General features: G+C 39.6%; 1 protein-coding gene across 1 annotated transcript in view; it reads left to right on the top strand.

The window, feature by feature from the left end:
- TNC (tenascin C) overlaps positions 1-20,496 on the top strand; it is a 114,666-nt gene that overhangs the window by 33,708 nt on the left and 60,462 nt on the right. Inside the window, 8 exon segments of the mRNA XM_078150181.1 lie at positions 2,555-3,141; positions 5,314-6,720; positions 8,682-8,945; positions 11,060-11,175; positions 12,110-12,266; positions 18,941-18,991; positions 18,994-19,209; positions 19,470-19,655. Of these exon segments, the coding sequence (XP_078006307.1) occupies positions 2,685-3,141; positions 5,314-6,720; positions 8,682-8,945; positions 11,060-11,175; positions 12,110-12,266; positions 18,941-18,991; positions 18,994-19,209; positions 19,470-19,655 (2,854 nt within the window). The 5' untranslated portion in view covers positions 2,555-2,684.

Raw genomic sequence — 20,496 nt, forward strand, 5'->3', positions numbered from 1 at the left:
AGAAAAATGTCAGGAAGCCACCTACCGCATAACCAGCCTACACAGATAATTGACTTGAGACACTAATGTAATAGAAACTTGTCCAGGAAAAAGATATGGAACAGAGGGATTCCATGAGTCAATGGACTGACACAGTTTAGAAACAAATGCCCATAACTAGCTTTCCCTCAGTTATATTCAGGGGAAGGAAGTAGTTGTGGAGGGTCATGAGTGAATTTAGAGATGATTTACAGAAAATTTCCATATATTTTAGTACTATATGCACTCTAGCCTGAGGTACATTTTTGAAATAACGTAATAATCACACCCAAATCAGCCACTTCTTATTCTTTTTTTTTCTCATTTCCTTAAGTCCTCTGTAACACAAATTCATAGCAATGAGAGAAAGGATTTCCTCAACCTGATAATCTGACCTATTCCTCTCACCTGGAATGCCTTCCCCTACTTAAACTCTTCATTCCTTGAGAGTAGGAACTGTTTTGTGTCTTTCTACTTTGTCCCTCAGTGCTTATCACTGGGCCTGACAGACAGTAGGCACTCAATAAATGCCTGCTGACTAGGCTCAAGATCATCCTGATCTGAAATTGTACAGCACCTACAATCTGTGATGTGCAAGTTATAGAAATCTAGTTGATTCTTCAGTATTCTCTAATATTTATATTGGCTTTATTTCCTTAATTGGCTTAGAAGTTCCCTGAGGATAGATGCCAAATCCAACACTTATTTTGTAATAAATGCAGAGCCCAGAAGAGGACTGGAAATGCGGTAGAAAACAACAAATGTTTATTTGGGTTGATTTCCATGGGTGGGGCCCAATAGCAATCTGCACAGATCCCTTTTCTCTCAGAGCCAGAACATAGAGAATGATGGCTTTGGGCTCCAATTTCATGTCCAAACACCTCAAATCTTCCTTATGTGAGAGAATTCATTAAGAAGAAAATATGATAAGCTTATCAATGGAAAGGAGATGAATTAATGAAGGAGAATAATAATAATGATGATGATGACAATGGTTGAAATAGAACAGCTCTTTGGTATTTGCAAAGAATTGTATAGACATTACTCCACTGATGTGTGAAATAGGAGCAGCATGAGCCAGTGGAATGAGCACTGGCATTAACGTCAGAGGATCTGGGTCTGAATCTCGACTCTGTCGCTTCACTGCCTGAGTGACCTTGGTTAATATACATAACCTCTTGGTGCTTCAGTTTCTTCATCTCTAAAATGAAGGTATTGTTTGGGGCAGCTGGGTGGTTCAGTGAATAGAGCTCTGACCTTGGAGTGAGGTGGACCTGAGTTCAAATCTAGCTTCAGACACTTAACACTTGCTAGCTGTGTGACCCTGGGCGAGTCACTTAACCCCTATCGCCTCAGCAAAAATAAAATAAAATAAAATGAAGGTGTTGGAACAGATAGCCTCTGAAGTCCCAAAGGATCTGTGATCCTTTGTTTTAAAGTCTTTGGCGGGGAGTGGGAGGAAGCATCCCATTCTCATTCCCATAATGAATGGAAAGGAATGTACCCTACTACTCCTTTTCATGCATTCTGTGTTCTAACCAAACTGACAATTCCCCATTCCTTGTTCAGGTCTTGTACTTACCCATCTATCTCTGTGGCTGGCCTTGGTTCATACTGTCTCTCATGCTAGGAATAGGATCATAGAATCATAGCTTCATAGATGGAACTGGAAGGGACCCTGAAGGTCAGCTACCCCAACCTCCTCATTTTATAGAAGAGGAAACTAGAGTCTAAAGAGGTTTTGTCCAAGTTTTGTCCAAGATCACATAAGTCATAAATGGCAACGCTGGGAAATAAACCCAGGTCTTCCGGCTCCAAATAGAACTTTCACTCCTTGTTTCGCCAGATTCATTTTTGAAGTTCTTTCCTTTCTGTTAGGCCTCCTTCGTGAGGCTTTACCCAACACTGCCCTCACTCACCCTCCTGAACACTGGCCAAAGTGACTATACCAAATTTCCCAGAAGGGCTCTGTCTGTATCTTTGTTTTGGATTTCTCACATTTTGCTTTGCATAATACTTATTTATGGATATGTCATATTCCCCACTAGAAAGTAAAGTCCTTGAGAAAAGCATATGTCATATAGCTAGGTCTCGATTAGTGCAAATAATGAATCCTGTGAAATTGTCCCGATTACTCCAATTTGCATTGTGTATGTCTATTGGGCTGAAGACAATTACCATGTTTTATATAATTATAACTTGAAAGACTGTGAATGTGATTGTGTATGACCACTTCATGACATTCATTATGTGCACTAATAGAGACCTAACTGTACCTCTACCTTCAGGATCTCAAAACCAGTTCATAAAGCTAAGAGAATCATTAGGAAATCCTCAAGGAACCCTTCCATACTGCTGGTGCTTACTTAATAAATGTCAATTAAATTGAATTGAAGAATACATACCCAACTATGTAATAATAAATACCTTGCAAAGTTTTCAGTCATTATTAATGTGCAGCAAAAAGGAACTAATGTTGACAACAATAATAGCTATGTTTTTAAATTATTATTATTGTTGTTGTTGTTGTTTGTAGGAAGAAAATTGTCTCAAGAAAAGGAAACTGACTCTCGCTTAGGCTACATTTTTCCCATTTCCGGATTTGAACTATAAACGTATATTAACTTTCACATTTCAGCAGTGCCAACATCAAATTGAACTCCACCATGGGGCCTCTGACCCAGGTGCTGGCCTATACGATCATAGCTCTATTATACCACCCTTCTCAAGCAGGAGTTCTTAAGAGAGTGATCCGCCACAAGCGGCAGAGTGGCATCAATGCCACCCTGCCAGAAGAGAACCAGCCAGTTGTCTTTAACCATGTCTACAATATTAAAATGCCTGTGGGCTCCCACTGCTCGGTAGATCTAGAATCAGCCAGTGGGGAGAAAGAACTGAACCCCCCCAATGAGCTAGGAGAACACTTCCAGGAGCATACACTTAATGAGGAGAATCAGATCGTCTTCACACATCGAATCAATATCCCCCGGCGAGCATGTGGCTGTGCACCAGCTCCAGATATCAAGGACCTACTCAGTCGGCTCGAGGAGCTAGAGGGACTAGTGTCCTCACTGCGGGAGCAATGTTCCAGTGGGGCTGGCTGCTGTCTCCAACCTGCTGAAGGTATGTGGGAATTTGTTATGATGTTGGCTGCCTCTGGCCAAAGAAACGTAGCTGGAATTTGTACAGCTGGAATAAACAATAGAAGTGACCTAGTCCAACCCCATTATTTTTCAGATAAGAAAACTGAGCCCAAAAATAATAAATTATTTTCCCAAGGTCATATAGGTAGTAAGTAGGAGAGCCAAAACTTAAACCTATGTCACCTGTGATCACTTCTTTGTTTCCTGTATAACCATACCCTGATATCTATATCTATATATGTATATATATAGATATATATATACACACACACACGTACATACCCACACATTTATATATATATATATATATATATACACACACATACATATACATATATATACATACATATGTGTGTGTATATATGTATATATAGAGTGTATGTGTGTGTGTGTATAGTGTATATAGTGATATAGTATATAGTTATATACTGATAAGTATTCCCTAGCCTCCATCTCCTAATTCTCTAGATTTAAATTCCTGATAAAATCTATAAGGACTACAGGCAAATATTCTACCATTCCTAGGTCAAAGTGTTAGGCTGCATGAGTATTAAGGCCACAAATCCTGGTCTTAAAGCTAAGTGAGTTATTAGAAAGTCCAAAAAACCTCATACAAAGACTTCCCTCCCCAGGCAACCCAGCAAAGAATGAAAGGATATCTTCAAATTTTGATTTTCAGAGTTCTCAAAACATAATTTATGAAGGTAGGGGAGCGAATGAAACATTTTCTTTGTATACAAATCTTCTTCTTCTAGCAATCATCCAACAAAATGTAAATATGACACAGTACTGTAGAATTATTACAAACAAAGGATTTGCAACAACTTGCTTATAATCAATCTCACCTTGAAAACTAGTAATGCATAAATTAGCTTCCAACAATAAGGTTAGATCCTGAAAGCGGGAAAAAAATGAAGTTAAGGTGAGTCATTGATACAAATTAACCTCATTTCATTTTTTAACTGGATAGGCTAGTGCAGGAGTAGGGAACCAGTGCAGGGGTGGGGAACCTAAGGCCTCCAAGCTACATGTGGCTTTCAAGGTCCTTAAGTGCGGCCTTTTGACTGAGTCCAAGTTTTACAGAACAAATCCTTTTATTAATAAGGGGATTTGTTCTGTGAAGTTTGGATTCAGTCAAAGAAGACCTAGAGGGCTACGTGTGGCCTTGAGGCTGCAGATTCCCTAGCCCTGGGCTAGTGAGATAAAGAAATGCTGAAGAACCAGTATAGATGAACTTGGGCAAGATGTTCTAATACTATCCTTTGGGGACAAGGTGGCCAAAATTATAATTAGGTAGAGTTGCCACTCCTCATATGATTGGCTCTGAAGAGTAGTCAGTAACAGGTCAATGATGAATTGGAGGGAAGTCTTCAATGATGTGTTCAGAATGAGAGAACTGAGAATCTGACTGAATTCTGCTCTAGGTCTGAGCACATCTGGAGTATTGGGTTCAGTTTGGAGTAACGCATTTCTCAAAGGACATTAAGGAAAACCTAGAAATTATACAGAGTATGGTAAAAAGATAGAAAGGGACTGGAAACTGTCATGGCAGGATCCAGTGAAGGAATTGAGAACTTTTGGCCTAGAAAGGTTTTTGTTTGTTTGTTTTTGTTTTCGATGCAATGAGAAATATGATTGCTATCTTCAAGTACTTAAAGGTCTATCATGTGAACAAGGGGGAAGACTTGTTCTGCCTGGTCCCAGAACACAGAACTATTATCAGTGATAGAAAGCAGCAGGGATTCAGATTTCAGTTTGTTTGAAGGAAATCTTCTTACCCAGAAGGAACTATCCAAAAATGGAATAGGTTGCTTCAAAAGGTAGTGGAGTCTCTTCTCACAGATTGTCAATCTTCAAGCAAAGGATAAACAACTATTCCTTAGCGGTTATTGCACGGTGGATTCCTGTTCAGGCACAGGTTAGACTCAGTGGCCTAAGAAGATCCTTTTGGTTCTAAGATTCTATTATTCATTTCCCCTTCACTTCCCCTACCTCAGATACAGAAAATGACTGGTTTGGTTATATTTACTACTCAAATGAACACAAATAAATACTCCAGTCAGTAGCCCAATCTCTCATCAGGTGACCGTTGTGCCTTGTGATTACCACAATTTTTTAGCCTAACAGAGGTTTGACCTTTTGGTTGCTGCAGGTCATCTAGACACAGCCCCCTTCTGTAGTGGTCGGGGCAACTACAGCACAGACAGCTGTGGCTGCGTGTGTGAACCGGGCTGGAAGGGACCCAACTGTTCTGAACCAGAATGCCCAGGAAATTGCAACGACAGGGGTCAGTGCATCGATGGACAGTGTGTCTGTGAGGAGGGTTTCACTGGTGAGGACTGTGGCCAACTGGCCTGTCCCAGTGACTGCAATGACCAAGGCAAGTGCGTCCGTGGCGCCTGTGTCTGTTTCGAGGGCTATACAGGGGAGGACTGCAGCGAGGAGCTGTGCCCTGTGCCCTGCAGTGAGCATGGCAAATGCATGAATGGGCAATGCGTTTGCAATGAGGGCTTCGCTGGTGAGGACTGCAACGAGCCTTTGTGCCTTAACAACTGCTACAACCGCGGGCGCTGTGTGGAGAACGAGTGTGTGTGTGACGAGGGTTTCACTGGTGAGGATTGTAGCGAGCTGATCTGCCCCAATGATTGCTATGACCGGGGCCGCTGTGTCAATGGGACCTGCTACTGTGAGTCAGGTTTCACAGGAGAAGACTGTGGGCAACTCACCTGCCCCAATGACTGCAACAACCAGGGCCGCTGTGAGGAAGGACAGTGCGTTTGTGAGGAGGGATTTGCTGGTGATGACTGTAGTGAAAAGCGGTGTCCCGAGGACTGTCACAACCACGGTCGCTGTATTGACGGGCAGTGCGAGTGTGATGATGGGTTCACTGGGAAAGACTGTGGGGAAGTCAAGTGTCCCCGGGACTGCAGCGAACACGGCCGCTGTGTCAATGGACAGTGCGTGTGTGATGAGGGTTACACAGGGGAGGATTGTGCCAACCGCCAGTGCCTCAACGACTGTAACAACCGCGGGCTCTGCGTCCACGGGAAGTGCGTGTGCGAGCAGGGCTTCACGGGTTATGACTGTGGAGACATGAGCTGTCCCAACGACTGCCACCATCAAGGACGCTGTGTAAATGGAATGTGTGTGTGTGATGATGGCTTCATGGGGGAAGACTGCCGGGACTTGCGATGCCCCAAAGACTGTAACAGCCGGGGGGTCTGCGTGGCTGGGAGGTGTGAATGCGAGGAGGGCTTCGCTGGGGAAGCCTGTGGAGAGCTGGCTTGCTTAAATAACTGCAATAACCGAGGCCGCTGCGTGAATGGACAGTGCGTATGCAACGAGGGTTTCATGGGGAGAGACTGCAGTGACCTAAGGTGTCCAAACGACTGTAACAACCAAGGGCGCTGTGTGGACGGCAAGTGCGTCTGCCACGAGGGATTTGCAGGACAGGACTGCAGTCAGCTTTCCTGCCTGAACAACTGTAATGACTGGGGACAGTGCGTTGGAGGGCGCTGCATCTGTAATGAAGGCTACGCTGGTGAAGACTGTTCAGAGGGTAAGTGACTAAGTGATGATGAATAATTCACATTTCTACTGTCAGTCTGCCAGCCAATAGGTCACTAAGTGCTAAGAATGCAAAGAAGGCAAAAACAGCTCCAGACCTCAAGATGCTTACATTCTAATGGGAGAGATAATGAGATAAAGTGTAAATAAGTAGGTACATACAAGATAAATGTTTTGTAGATGATAGAGACAGAGAAGATGAGAGATAAAGAAAGAGACAGAGGGGGCAGCTAGGGGGCGTAATGGATACAGCACCGGCCCTGAAGTCAGGAAGACCTGAGTTCAAGTCCGGCCTCAGACCAAACACTTGATACTTACTAGCTGTGTGACCCTGGGCAAGTTACTTAACCCCAATTGCCCAAAAATTAAAAAAAAAGACAGAGGGAAAGGAAATGTATTGACATTATTGTCAGACGACATACTCAAAGAACAATAAGTAGAATGATGGAATTTGAGAACTGAAGGCCATTTCAAAGATAATCTGGCCTCACAATTTACAAAGTGATTTCTCCATAACAGCCCTGGAAGTTAGGGCAAACATTCTTTTCCCAGAGAGGCTCAGTAACAAGCCCAAAGCCTTATTGCTAGTTAAGAATCAGAGTCAGGATCTGAATCCAGTTACCTAACTCCATGTCCAGAAGTTCTTTTTACTGCATTATATTCATTATCAACAATGAAATAGAGTCTTTAAAAGGATACTTAGACATTTTCTTACCAATGCACAAGGAATATTTTTCTATTTTTTGGCTAGGCAATGGGGTTAAGTGGCTTGCCCAGGGTCACACAGCTAGTTAAGTGTTATGTGTCTGAGACCAGATTTGAACTCAGGTCCTCCTCAATCCAGGGCCAGTGCTCTCTCTGCTACACCATCTAGCTGCCCACAAGGAATATTTTTTAAAGCATGTATTATGAATGAGGTGAAAAGACTCCTGGTAATAACTGGAAGGGAATTTAGAGATCATTTATAAATGAGGAATAAAAAACAACAGAGATTTAATGACCTGCCCAAGACTTCAGATCCAGATGTTCTTGATATTCTCAACATTAAATTCATTCCCATTTAACAGATAATTGTTAAGTATCTACTGTGTGTTAGGTACTGTGATGGGAGCCAGGAATACAGAGATGAGAAACTAAAAGGTCAAGCTTCCATTGCATAAGATGAAGTTTTGGTTTTTTTTTTTCTAAAATGTTACCACTATAGAAAACACACAGGATGTTAGCCATGTCAGGGAAGAACAATTAACCGTCATTAATAAGCATCTTTGTGTATATGACTGCCAAGGTTATCATGTGTTTTCCTTTGATGCTCTGTCTTAAAGACAGCCAGTAATGGCCAGAGATAAATGATAATGTTTTTCAACAAACTCGAGTTTTTCTCTCACTCCAGAATTTCTTTAATTTCTTATATCACACAATCCATAGTAAAGATCAAGGCTCAGACAATACTTTTTTTTTTATGCTGACACCTGGATTTCATTTAAACTAAGCAAAGATTCTCCAAAAAATAAATGCATAAATAGAATATCAATTCATAATTTAGGGTTAGTTTGTTTTTCCCACCTAAATAATATTGAGAGGCCACACTATAAGAATGTACATATTTCTAGGATGTTTTAGTTTGATGTATTTTCTCAACATGACTCAGACCCGAATTTGTATGTGAATTCAGAAAGCTGTTCACATTTTCTTTATGCTTCCATTCTCTCCACTGCTCATGCCCCACATCAGACTTTCCCACCTTTTCTTTAGGCTTTCCCATCAAAAATTATCTTTGATGTTCAGCAAAAGGGAGAAAATAACCCCCTTTAACTACTACTTCTGCCTCTGTTGGTGGCAGAGTGAAAGAGAGAGGGAGGAAAACAACCCCAGAGGAAATTACTGTTATTTTAGTAGGCTAAATAAACAGTGACAATTTACTGACAGAGGGGCATTGTTTCTCCTTCCTGGCAGTATCCCCACCAAAGGACCTCATAGTGACTGAAGTGACAGAAGAGACTGTAAACCTGGCATGGGACAATGAAATGAGGGTCACAGAGTACCTCATCGTCTACACCCCCACAAACTCAGATGGCCTGGAAATGCAGTACCGTGTCCCTGGGGACCAGACTTCCACCATCATCCGTGAATTAGAGCCGGGAGTAGAATACTTCATCCAAGTTTTTGCTATCCTGGAGAATAAGAAAAGCATCCCTGTCAGTGCAAGGGTGGCTACTTGTGAGTAAATTAAAATGGACTTTTGCCACCCCCTTTTCTATAGTGATCACCAGCTTCTTTCATTCCAAAGCATATGTGTTAAGAGCTCTCTTAGCCATGGCACATGATGTCACAGGTTAAAATTCCAGTCCTTTTTGGGAAATATTGCAGGGAGGCTGTTGTCCTGCTTATGGCACACAGAAATGGCCTCCTGAAATACCCTTAGGGGCCTCCCTTTCATGGGATTCTATCAAAGCAGAGGCTATTTGGAAAACTTAGCCGATGGTGATATCCTGGGGATTCTGGGAAAGTAGTCCTTTGGAAATATTACTATCATATATTATTGCTATTATTATTCATAGTACTAGTTAGCAAAGTAGTGGCATAAGAGCTTTGGACAAACAATAAAAATAATAAAGGAGCAATGTAGTATAGTAGATAGAGGGCTGCTCAGAGTCAGAGAGAACTGGGTTCAAATCCCACTTCTGACACATACTGACACATACATAACCCTACTCCAGTCACTTTACCTCTCACTGCTTCCTAACATGCTAACTCTAAGTCTAGTCAAGTCATCAAGCATTTATTAAATGCCTCCCATGTTCCAAGCACTGGGCTAAGTACTGGAGATACAAAAAAAATAAATAAATAAATAAAAACACCACAGCAAAAAGCAGACCTTGCCTCAAGGAGCTTACAGTCTGATAAGGGAAACTTCATGGAACAACCATGTACGAACAAAATATATACTGGATGAAGTGAATATAGGCTGAAGATGAAGGCATGGACATTAAGGGGGAGTGAAAAGATGGCACCAATCCACAGTGGTACAGAGTCTCCTCACTGGGAGTTTCATATGCCAATGAAATCACAAGTCCAATCCCATCCTATTCCCAGTAATAAAATCAAGTTGTATTCATTAAGTTCTCAGTAGTCTACAAAGCACATTCACTTGCATTATTTCTTGATCTCAATAATCCTGAGGCAGAGAAGAATAGTATTAATACCCCCATGTAAAAAGTGAACTAACCCAAGCCAAGGACTAGAACTCAGGTCTTCTGATTCTGAATCCAGTGCTATTCCTACTAGATCACACTCTCTTGAAATGAAATGGTCTAATAAAGAAGAAAAAAAAAGTTATTCCCCCGCCTGATGAGCTATGGTTCAGATGCTGAAGCAAACCCAAAGTCAGCATCTAATTCAGAAGAGCAGATGAGGAATGGTAATAAAGGGAAGCATCCTTCACTGCCTCCCTAAAGTGAGCTGGTTGTGGAATCATTAATAACTAGCAGTGCTGTACTTCTTTAAGGATTAAAAGCACTTTTCTTATCCCAACCATGTGGAGTAGGTAGCCCTAAATATTTATTATCTCTATTTTCTAAATGAAGAAACTGAGGCTGACAGGAGAAGGGAGGGAAACATACAGTGAAGTTGCCCAGGATAGTTAGTAGCAGAGCTGGGTCTTAAACCTCTGTCTCATGACTCTGAGGTCAAGGCTTTGTCCACTCCACCATTCTGCTTCAAATCTCCATTCAGAGCCTCCCTCTCCTTAACTTTGACTATGGCAAGTTTTACATGATCAGTAACAAAGCCTAATGGATTTCTTGCCCCAATTGCCCTAGTGTAAGCACACAAGCACTGGCCTGATTTTGGAAACATCCAGATAGATGATTGTGTATTTTCATAAAGGAAATCCTCCTTGTTAACAATGATTCACTTTTCTTTTGCCTATTTCATTCTTGCTACATACAATGGAGCTCATTGACTGATAATTGGGCAATGTTAAAAAAAATTTTTAAAAGGAGGCTTTTGTGGTTTAAGTGTTTCTTTCAGACATTATGAATATATACTAAATGCAGTCACTGCTTTATCTGGAAAACTCTAAAGACAGGTATCTGCATGCTGTAGCTGGAAAGGGGAAAGCATTACAGCTTATCGCAACAGAATTAATAACCAAGCATCCCCCAGAGGTGTTGGGAGCGGTGATAGCACTCAGCTATGCTTGGGATGTTGGCAAAATCATAGATATGTATAAGCCTTCCCTGGTGCCTTTGAGCTTATCATTTCTCCAATCTTTAACTTTAATTTTATTTGTCTAAGGGTCATCACTTGCCTCTTTTCCCTCTTTCCAACAGATTTGCCTGCCCCAGAAGGTTTGAAATTCAAAGCTATCAAAGAAACATCAGTGGAAGTGGAGTGGGATCCTCTAGACATTGCTTTTGAAACCTGGGAAATTATCTTCCGCAACATGGTAAAAGAGCATGCATGGCCAGGAATGCACCTTCCCAGAGGTCTATAAAATATTCAGATAAAGAGACTTACTAATATTCAGTCGTACAACCAGAGAGCATTAGAGCTGAAAGGAATGTCAGAGCCTTGGTTCAAACTGGAAGGACCCTTAAAGCATTTGTTGTCAAACTCACCACCTCTAAGCCACAGGGGCTGGCAAAACTTCCAAGTGCAGCCAGAAACAGATTAGAACGTAATTGGGAAATGTATTACAAAATAAATAAAAATGCAATACAACATAGATAATGATAATTTGTGGTTTTCTAAGTCAATACACTGGGATCTGTTTCTATTTGGGTTTGCTAGCACTGCCTTAGGGTATAGGCTGCTGGAACTTTGACTGTAAAAACTAGAAAGGCTCTGAAAACTTAGAATGTCTGAGTTGGGTTGTCCTTTAGAGATTATCTAGTTAAATTTTCCTTATTTTGAAAGAGTAAAACTGGCATATTCAAATATTTTTTTTTAATTTAAGGAGAAGGATGCAGAAACTAACATCACATGTGTATTGTGAGGGCACTCTTTATTTTACTGTTAAAATAAATAAGAGAACTGAGTCCTCCTCTTATGTTGAATTTGGCTCTGTGGGACTGACTATAGGGCATAAAGAGAGGATAAACATATGGAAAGCATCACCACAGGGATAATGATATCTTGGCTCCACATAAATCCCAAAGGCCTGAATTACATGCCCTGCAAAGAAAAGAAGAAATGTGAAGGTTTTCAAAAGACAGTTACTCCCCAAATGTCTCATTTGAAGCATCCATCTCTTGGGAAAAGAAGGACACATATTTTTTGCCTAACTGGTGGATGAGAAACTTTTTCTTCAGAAGTGAGTGGTACATTCAAATGCAACTTTATGTTACTGCACTCATCACCGAGTTCTTTTTGGTTTTCAGAATAAAGATGATGGAGAAGAAATCACCAAAAGCTTGAGGAGGCCAGAAACAACTTACAGACAGACTGGCTTGGCTCCAGGACAGGAGTATGAGATATCTCTGCATATCGTGAAAAACAACACCCGTGGCCCTGGCCTGAAGAAAATAACAACCACACGTGAGTATTAGTCTTAGTACTGAGAATATCCTTCATATTAATTCCAGGAGATAGTAGGCACCATGTGCTAAGTAGGATCTATGAAATTATATGATCTCCATCACATTCTTTTGATGATTACAAGGCCTTATACAAGAAAGTTATGATAATAGGGCCCTGGAAATAGTTATGAGGCATATCGAAGGGGATAATAGGGATTCCAAGGGATAGACTTCTCAGGTGGGTCCTGGGCATCCCCCAAATACCTCATTGTAAAAATCACTTGTTTAGGGTATACTTCATAGGCCTAGTCACACAAACCTAGCTGAAGGACTTCTACAGATCCCTAAGTAAACTGTGGAGTGTCAGAGATAGAAGAGACCTTAGAGATCATCTCATCTAACCCCCTCATTGAAAGATGAGCCCAGAGAGGGGAAATGACTGGCCAAAGCTACACAGTTATTGGCACAACCAGAGGTAAAGTCCAGGTCTCTTAACACTCAGTTAAGTTCTCTTTTCAATTGAGTTGAAGTTCAGTCAAATTTAATGTTCATGGGTTTAAGTAGTGTTCATCTCTTCCACTATATAGAAATGCACATCTCATATTTTGTATAGAAATGAATCTGACAGTGGTGAACTAAGAAGTGATATAGGTATAGATATACATATATATATATATATATATATATATACATAATATATATATATATACACACACACACACATGCATACATACACACATGCACAAATATATATACACATGTTATATATAAAATATATTCATATATAACTAACACATGCATTCATGTTTATACAAATATTATATATACTATATATACATATATAGTGGATATGTATTGTTTAATTGAAGTCATCTTCTAGTGCCTCAAGATGTTTTGGTTTAGTCCAAGCTCTGGTAGGGTCCTACAAATTTGGAAAGTCTGGGCCCGGCAAATCTGGGCCCAGAAAAGGTCTATTGCTTGAGGACCATTAGAGCTAGGTCCAGAGAGGTTCTTCATCATAAAGGATCTGTGAGGGGATTTATTTTTTCAGCCTCAGCAACCAGACCATTTTCATAACAAGGGGATTAAGGCAGCTAGATGGCACTCTGGATAGAGTGCTGGACTTGTAGCTAGGATGATCTAAGTTCAAATCCTACATTGGATAATTACTAGCTTTCTGACTTTGGATAGGTTACTTGAGCTATATCAGCCTCCTCATTTGTAAAATAGAGATAATAATAGTACCTATCTCATAAAGTAATTGTGAGGATCAATTAAAAGAATATATTTGTAAACCTTAAAATGCTAAATAAATGTTAGCTAATATGTGTGTACATATGCACACACATACATATCTATCTATATTATACGCACATACAAACATGTTTTACTAGGATCTCATTCAGCACATCTTGTGCAGCTACTGACCTGAAAGAACCCTTGATCTAACATGTGAACTAACCACTAGTCTATTGAATCTCATTGACAGGGGGTAGCTGCAAAGGCTTGTACTGTTGTTGACTGATGACAAGAAAGAAAAGCTTCTATCTGATATCACCCCATTTGGCTTAGCTCAAGGCAAATCAATAGGCATGTGCTCTTAATAATCAAGGGTTTTCTCCTCCTTTCTGGCAATATCTGCGTGTGGTAGGTAAAAGACAGGTACTAACAAGAGAAATCATTAGGCCACAAAAGATATAGGCTGAGATCATCCGAATACTTGCCCAGCTCCAGGGAAGTTTCCCTGACAATATGAATGATGTAATTTCAGGGAACCCTATACCTTTCTCAGCCTAAATTTGGGAAATGTATACATTTCAGTTTTTAAGTCAACCTCCTTCTCACCGTGTAACAATGAATCCCCTACCCTCAATGGCTCTGTAGGTAGTTTTCTAGACTGGGCTTGCTCTACTAAGTTCTAACCCATTTTATAAACTGTGGGGCTCAGGGGTCACCTCTGCTTTACCTTCTTATCTCACCCACAGTATTCTTGCAAATATTATGAACTTTGACTAATAAGGTTACAGATTTAGAGTTAGAAGCAGTGAATGCTGGTAAATTTTTAGCAACCAGCTCTCTGAAAAAAAAAGTACACAGGATATTTTAAATGTGGTCTGCATTATTACCATTTTCTCTGTCACTTTCTTGAATCTAGACAACAAACAAAATGATGAAGCAAGCTGTGGTATATAGTATTTGCCAATTTCTGAGGCTTAAATACTTAACACTGAAAATTTGACAATCAGCTCTTAAGAGCCAAGTAGGAGATGGCTCCAGCACAGCCCTGGCTGGAAGGGACCTTAAAGATTTGACCCTCTCGTTTCACATATTTAAATAAATTTGATTTGCACAAGCTCACACAGGTAGCAAGAAGTAAAGACAGGATTAGAACCCAGATTTTCTGATTCCAAATCCAGCACTGTTCCCACAAATCTTAAGAATAAAAAAGGATTCTTAAAAAGTCAAATTATTGACAGCTGACATTTTCTTAAACTTTACCATTATCTGTACTTAATAGTGAAGCAACTGAGGCTCACAAAGGGGAAGTGGCTTGCTCACAGTAACCCAAATAGAATTTCAAAATAAGACATGATGATTCTCTAACTGGTTTTCAATTGAATCTTACAATGTCTTTTAAGTCATCTTCAATTCTAAATTGTGCCTATCTGAACACACCTAAACTTTAGAAAACAGAATATGTCTTTCATCCCAATCAGCTAGTTTCTTTTCTTCTCATTCTGTCTCCAATTTCATATCCTGAACATCTGTTTCCAACCACTATATAATGAATATTTTGCTTATAAATGAAGCCATTTCTTTGAGAGTCATCGGGTTACAGTAGTAAAGGAATGCACCATGTTTATTTGAGTTTCCCAGATCAGAGATAGTCAATGATAGCCATTATGGTGAGCTGGCCACTAGAGAAAATGCAATCCACTGTCTCCAAGCCTCCTTCTAGACCATCGCTAGAATCCCAGCCTTTCTACTTAATACTTGTATGACCTTGGACAAATCAGTTAACTTCTCTAAGCTTTAGTCTCCACACATGTAAAATGAATTGATTGAGCTAAATGATCTCTAATGTCTATTCCAAAACTAAATGTGTACTCCTCAAATATTCAAATAAATGTGTGATCTCATCAATTCTAGACTTTCCCCAGCAATGCGGATCATAACCCATTTTTCTCTATGCCTGCAAGCTAGTAAGTGTCTGAGGCCAGATTTAAATTTAGATCTTCCTGATTCTAGGCCCAGCACTCTATCCACCATGCCATCAGCTGCTCTGGCTGTCTCCTTGTTATCCATGACTAGGTCATTTATTTTTTCTTTTTATTATACAATTCCTTAATGACAGCTTATGCTTCTGTTCTTCAAAGTTCTTCACTGATCTTATGTTGCATCCTGGCATATAGTCATCATAGCTCTCTCTATCATTCTCTCACTGTTAGCTCTTTAGAGGCAATTATATTGCTGTTTTATAGAAGCTTAGGTTTTTTTTTAATGAACTTTTTGCTTCCATGGGAAATTTAGAGTGAGTAAAAGAGCTTTGCCTCTTCCTTAAAGCAAAGCCATCCATTACCCTCCTCCTGTTTAGCACTGGACCCGACTTGTTGTCCATATATACTGTCTGTCTCAGATTTACATACTGTTGGATAGGCTCTATAGGGTCTCCATCCAACTGTATGTTGAAATCTTAGAAACAGACATTCTTCATCCACTTGGCTAGACTACTTTGAGGGATTATAGACCTCTTCCAGGAAGCTCAGCAGTATCCGGGGTTTGATGCCTTAAGCACAATGTCATCCATAAATTCAGAAAATTTCACCATCTGCAAGGAATCCCTCTTTGACCTGAACTCCAAGTTCCATCTCCTCCACCCCAGTAACAAATCCCTTTGACAAGCCTACATTTGGCTTGCATGATGTTTATTATCAAGAGAGTTATTGAACAGGGTTATTTCTATTGTTATATCATCTAAGTAATCTTGAATGATCTTGATGTATAGATGGGAAACAACCCTGTAGAAGGGCCAAGAAGATGGTGTTTTATTCTACCAAATCATAAATATGTATGTGTGTGTGTGTGTGTGTGTGTGTGTGTGTGTGTAATCAACAAGCAATAAGCACAACATGATTGTAAAGTCTACGTTTTTCAGTTAATTGTGAAATAGTAAAGATATAGTCTATCATTTGCAAAAAAACAAAACAAAACAAAACAAACAAAAAAACCCAACTGTTTGTTCCCTACTAATACTCTCATCTAAGATGCCTTTGATTCATGTAGAGATGATTTTCATAAAGATTTTGTATAGATAGTCAATAGGCATATTGGTAGATAAGTACTAATGTTCTTTCTGTCATTTTTTTAGTATTACTAAGGTCCAATTTTTTTAGAGTCTTTAGTATCTTCCTTCCTTCATATTCATATACTGATCCCTCAGCATCATCACAATTGTATTATCTCCAGAATTAATCTTCTTTTTGTATATTTGGTCCAATACAGCTGCTTTTCCCATCTTGGTTCTCTGTATTGCCATTTCTACTTCCTCCAGAACAAACTGTTAAGTTAGAGTCCAAATATAGAGATCCCATTGTACTTACTAGAATAAACAGTTTGTTACAATGTTTGTTTTTTCAAATCTTTTCCATTATTTTTCTCTTTGTGGTCCTCCTCCCATTTTTATCTTTGAATATTCACTGGATGACTTCACTTAATTGGATGTCTTGCCAAGCTTTCTTTAAACTGGTTTTACCTTCCACCATTTCTACATTATCAGGTGATACTGATCATAATCATCCTTTTTTTCTTCTTCATAAGATTTTAAAAATTAGTTTATATTCTAACTCCATTTTGCCTTTGGCTATCATCTCTTTGCTTGGAAAGTTAGTCAAATGTTTGCTGACTAAAGTGTTTTCTGGGCTCGTTTGGTGTTCTTGCAGCAATTGATTTACATTGGTTAAACTTCTGGATAAAATTATTATAGTAAGTTTTATATTATGCCTGTTGTCCATTTCTAATTTATGAGTTTTAATTACTTGCTTAAATAGCCCAAGGTTAAATTATTTCAACTCTATGCAATATATTTTCATCTAACTATTCTTTATTCTTGTTTTTACCTACTCTGATCTTAATTCTAATGAGGTTGTGCATAGATAGCTGACTCAGAGATAAGACCCACATCAATAACAAGTCTTTTCCTGTCTGTTAAAATATAACAGCCTATTTAATTCTTTATGGTGTTTGTTTTGTGTGTGTGTGTGTGTGTGTGTGTGTGTGTGTGTGTGTGCTTACATATCCAGTGCCTACAAATTCTTTTTGTTTTGTTTCTTTGCTTTTTTTTTTCACCAATGAAAATGTTTGTGATAAAGAAATGTGAACCTTTTGTATAAGCTTTTGGCCTTTTTTCATTTCTTCTTCCTAAACCATGCTTTCATATATATATATATATATATTACTCCCTACTTTCACTTATTTCCTCCATTGTGATGAAGGCACCTAGTATGAGAATTTACATTGCTTTAGATTTTGTCAAGTTCTTCTCAGAATTTCTTTGCCATTTTATCCTCACAGCTAATGTTGATGCTTAAGTTGAATTTTCTGATGGTCTTTTTGAAAATATTTATCATTACTATTATAATATATGATGCCTAAGTTTTCCATTAAATAATGCCTCTCATTACTTTTGGCAATACAATAAGCCCTGCTCCATGAACTTCTTCTTCTTTTGTTTTTTTTTTGCCTCTCCAAGGAGCACCCAGGAACCATCTTTTCATTTTGCTTCAACTTTGTCTATTCTTCTGGTTTTGTTTATAGTAAGGACAGCTAGGTGGCACAGTGGACAGAGCATGGGGTCTGGAGTCAGAAAGAACTTGGTTCAAATCCAGCCTCAGGCACTTATAGCTGTATGACCCTAGGCCAGTCACTTAACCCTGTGTGCCTCAGTTTACACATCTGCAAAATAAACTGGAGAAGGAAATGGCAAACTACTCCAATTTTTAGCGAAGAAAATCCCAAATGGGGTCACAAAGAGATGGACACAATGCAAATTACTAAACAATAAAAATGTCGAGAGTGCTAATTCACCTACTCCAGCAGGGTGCCCAGTGTTGGACCCTGGACAAGGATCTCACACAACCACAGCAGGGTACTAACAGCCAAATTACTGTTTATTAAAGGTCTAAAAACTATGTGATTCTTAATAGCTTTATCCCCTTTGGTACCATTCTGTCACCAATCACTGCAGAAGTGGATGGTGGGTGCTGCATTGGATGGAGGGTCATTTTGTATTTTTCTTCATTTCATCTATTACCATACCCTCCCCTCCTCCAAATACCAGTTAAAAACCTATTGTTAATGCACCTCTCCATATGTACTAGGATAGTCCTTGGAAGAGAGCCTCAATATGTTACCAGGGCCTTACCTGGACCCTTTCCAACATGGTAAAACTACTGCAGGTTATTCTGTGTTGGCATTGGCTTCAACAACCAAAGGTTGCTGCCCCTCCATGATGAGGCATCAAAGTAGGATTTTGTGCAAGATTTAATGATTTAAAAAATATGTATGTATACATAAATTATAATGTCCTTCTCTAGACAGCTAAATTGTTTCATGGCTTCAAATGCCCTGTCTCTACACTGCTGCTAATCCCTGGATGTTGATTACCTTTATACATATTTCCGTCTGTGTCTTCAGGTCTGGATGCTCCTAGCCAGATAGATGTAAAAGATGTCACAGACACTACTGCTCTATCAGCTGGTCTAAGCCCTTAGCTGAAATCGATGGCATCGAACTCTCATATGGTATCAAAGATGTTCCAGGTGACAGAACAACTATTGATCTCACTCATGATGACAACCAGTACTCCATTGGAAACCTGAAACCTGATACAGAATATGAGGTGTCCCTTATCTCTCGAAGAGGAGATATGTCAAGCAACCCAGCCAAAGAAACTTTTGTAACAGGTAACTAAAGTCACTCACAACAATAGCAGATTGGACCATTGACCTTAGTTTCTACCAGCAAAAACTAAATTATCTTCTTACCCTAAAATAAAATGAAAAGGCTAAATTGTAAATTCCATGAAGGCAGTGCCCATGTTTTCTCTGAATCTTGTGTCCATCACAGCACTAAATATGGTAGGAGCCCAAAAAATGTATGTTGAGTTGGATTTTACCTTCTTAGATGTAACATTTTTAATAACAAAATTCCTTCCCTTTCCCAGGTCTGGATGCCCCTCGGAATCTAAAACGCATCTCCCAGACTGACAATAGCATTACCTTAGAATGGAAGAATGGCAAAGCTAACATCGACAATTATCGGATCAAGTTTGCCCCCATTTCTGGAGGAGATCATGCAGAGGTCGAGGTGCCCAAGAGCAAACAGGCCACGACCAAAACCACACTCACAGGTGAGAGCAACTTCCTGGAAGAGGCTCTACCTCTAGGAAGAACAACTTGGCAATGTGATGGAGTATGTTTGCATGCTGCTTTATTCCTCAGCATTTGGTAGAGAAATAGGTGGCTCTGATTACTTGAGGTTTAAGCACTCAAACTATCAAAGAGTTCCCAAAGGTCAACTGGGGGGCTGGTTTCCCTATAAATCACAATAAATATTGCTATTTTTTAAAAAAAATCACCTTTGTTACCCAACATATCTAACTTTCCCCAATAACTCTGTGGCCTATCCCTCAAAACGAAGAATTGTAGAAGGGGGGGGGCACAATTAATCAAAAATCAAGGACATAGTCCCTTACCTTTGTATACAAAGCAGGGGTCCATTCTCATCTCTCTTCTGCAGAGCCCAGCATAGTCACAGCATTCAGTTTTGATTTTTATTTTCTCCATTTGCATTGTCATAGTCACTGGGTATATTGTTTTGCTGGTTCTGCTAACTTTACTCTGTATTAGTTCATATAAGTCTTCTGATGTTTTTCTCTGTTCTCCATATTCATCATTTCTTACCACATAGTACCATCCCATCCCATTAATGTAGCACATTTTGCTTAGGAGATGGTATTTACTTTGTAAAACAGAATTTAAGGCATTTCTTAATTATCACAGATGTTGGGAAATGGCTAAATCTCCCAGGACAAACAATCTCCAGGATCTGTGATTACCCCAATGAAGGTGTCCTCTCCCCAGGTGCAGATCACATGCTTTCCATGCTTAGCATATAATTTGCAGTCAGAAAAAGAAACGCATCACCTGGTGGGCAAGCCTCTGTTGAGGACACCAGAGCAAGGATGGTCC

The sequence above is a fragment of the Phascolarctos cinereus genome, unplaced genomic scaffold, assembly GCF_003287225.1.
Source record: "Phascolarctos cinereus isolate Bilbo 61053 unplaced genomic scaffold, phaCin_HiC Scaffold_2;HRSCAF=192, whole genome shotgun sequence".
Classification (NCBI taxonomy): domain Eukaryota; kingdom Metazoa; phylum Chordata; class Mammalia; order Diprotodontia; family Phascolarctidae; genus Phascolarctos; species Phascolarctos cinereus.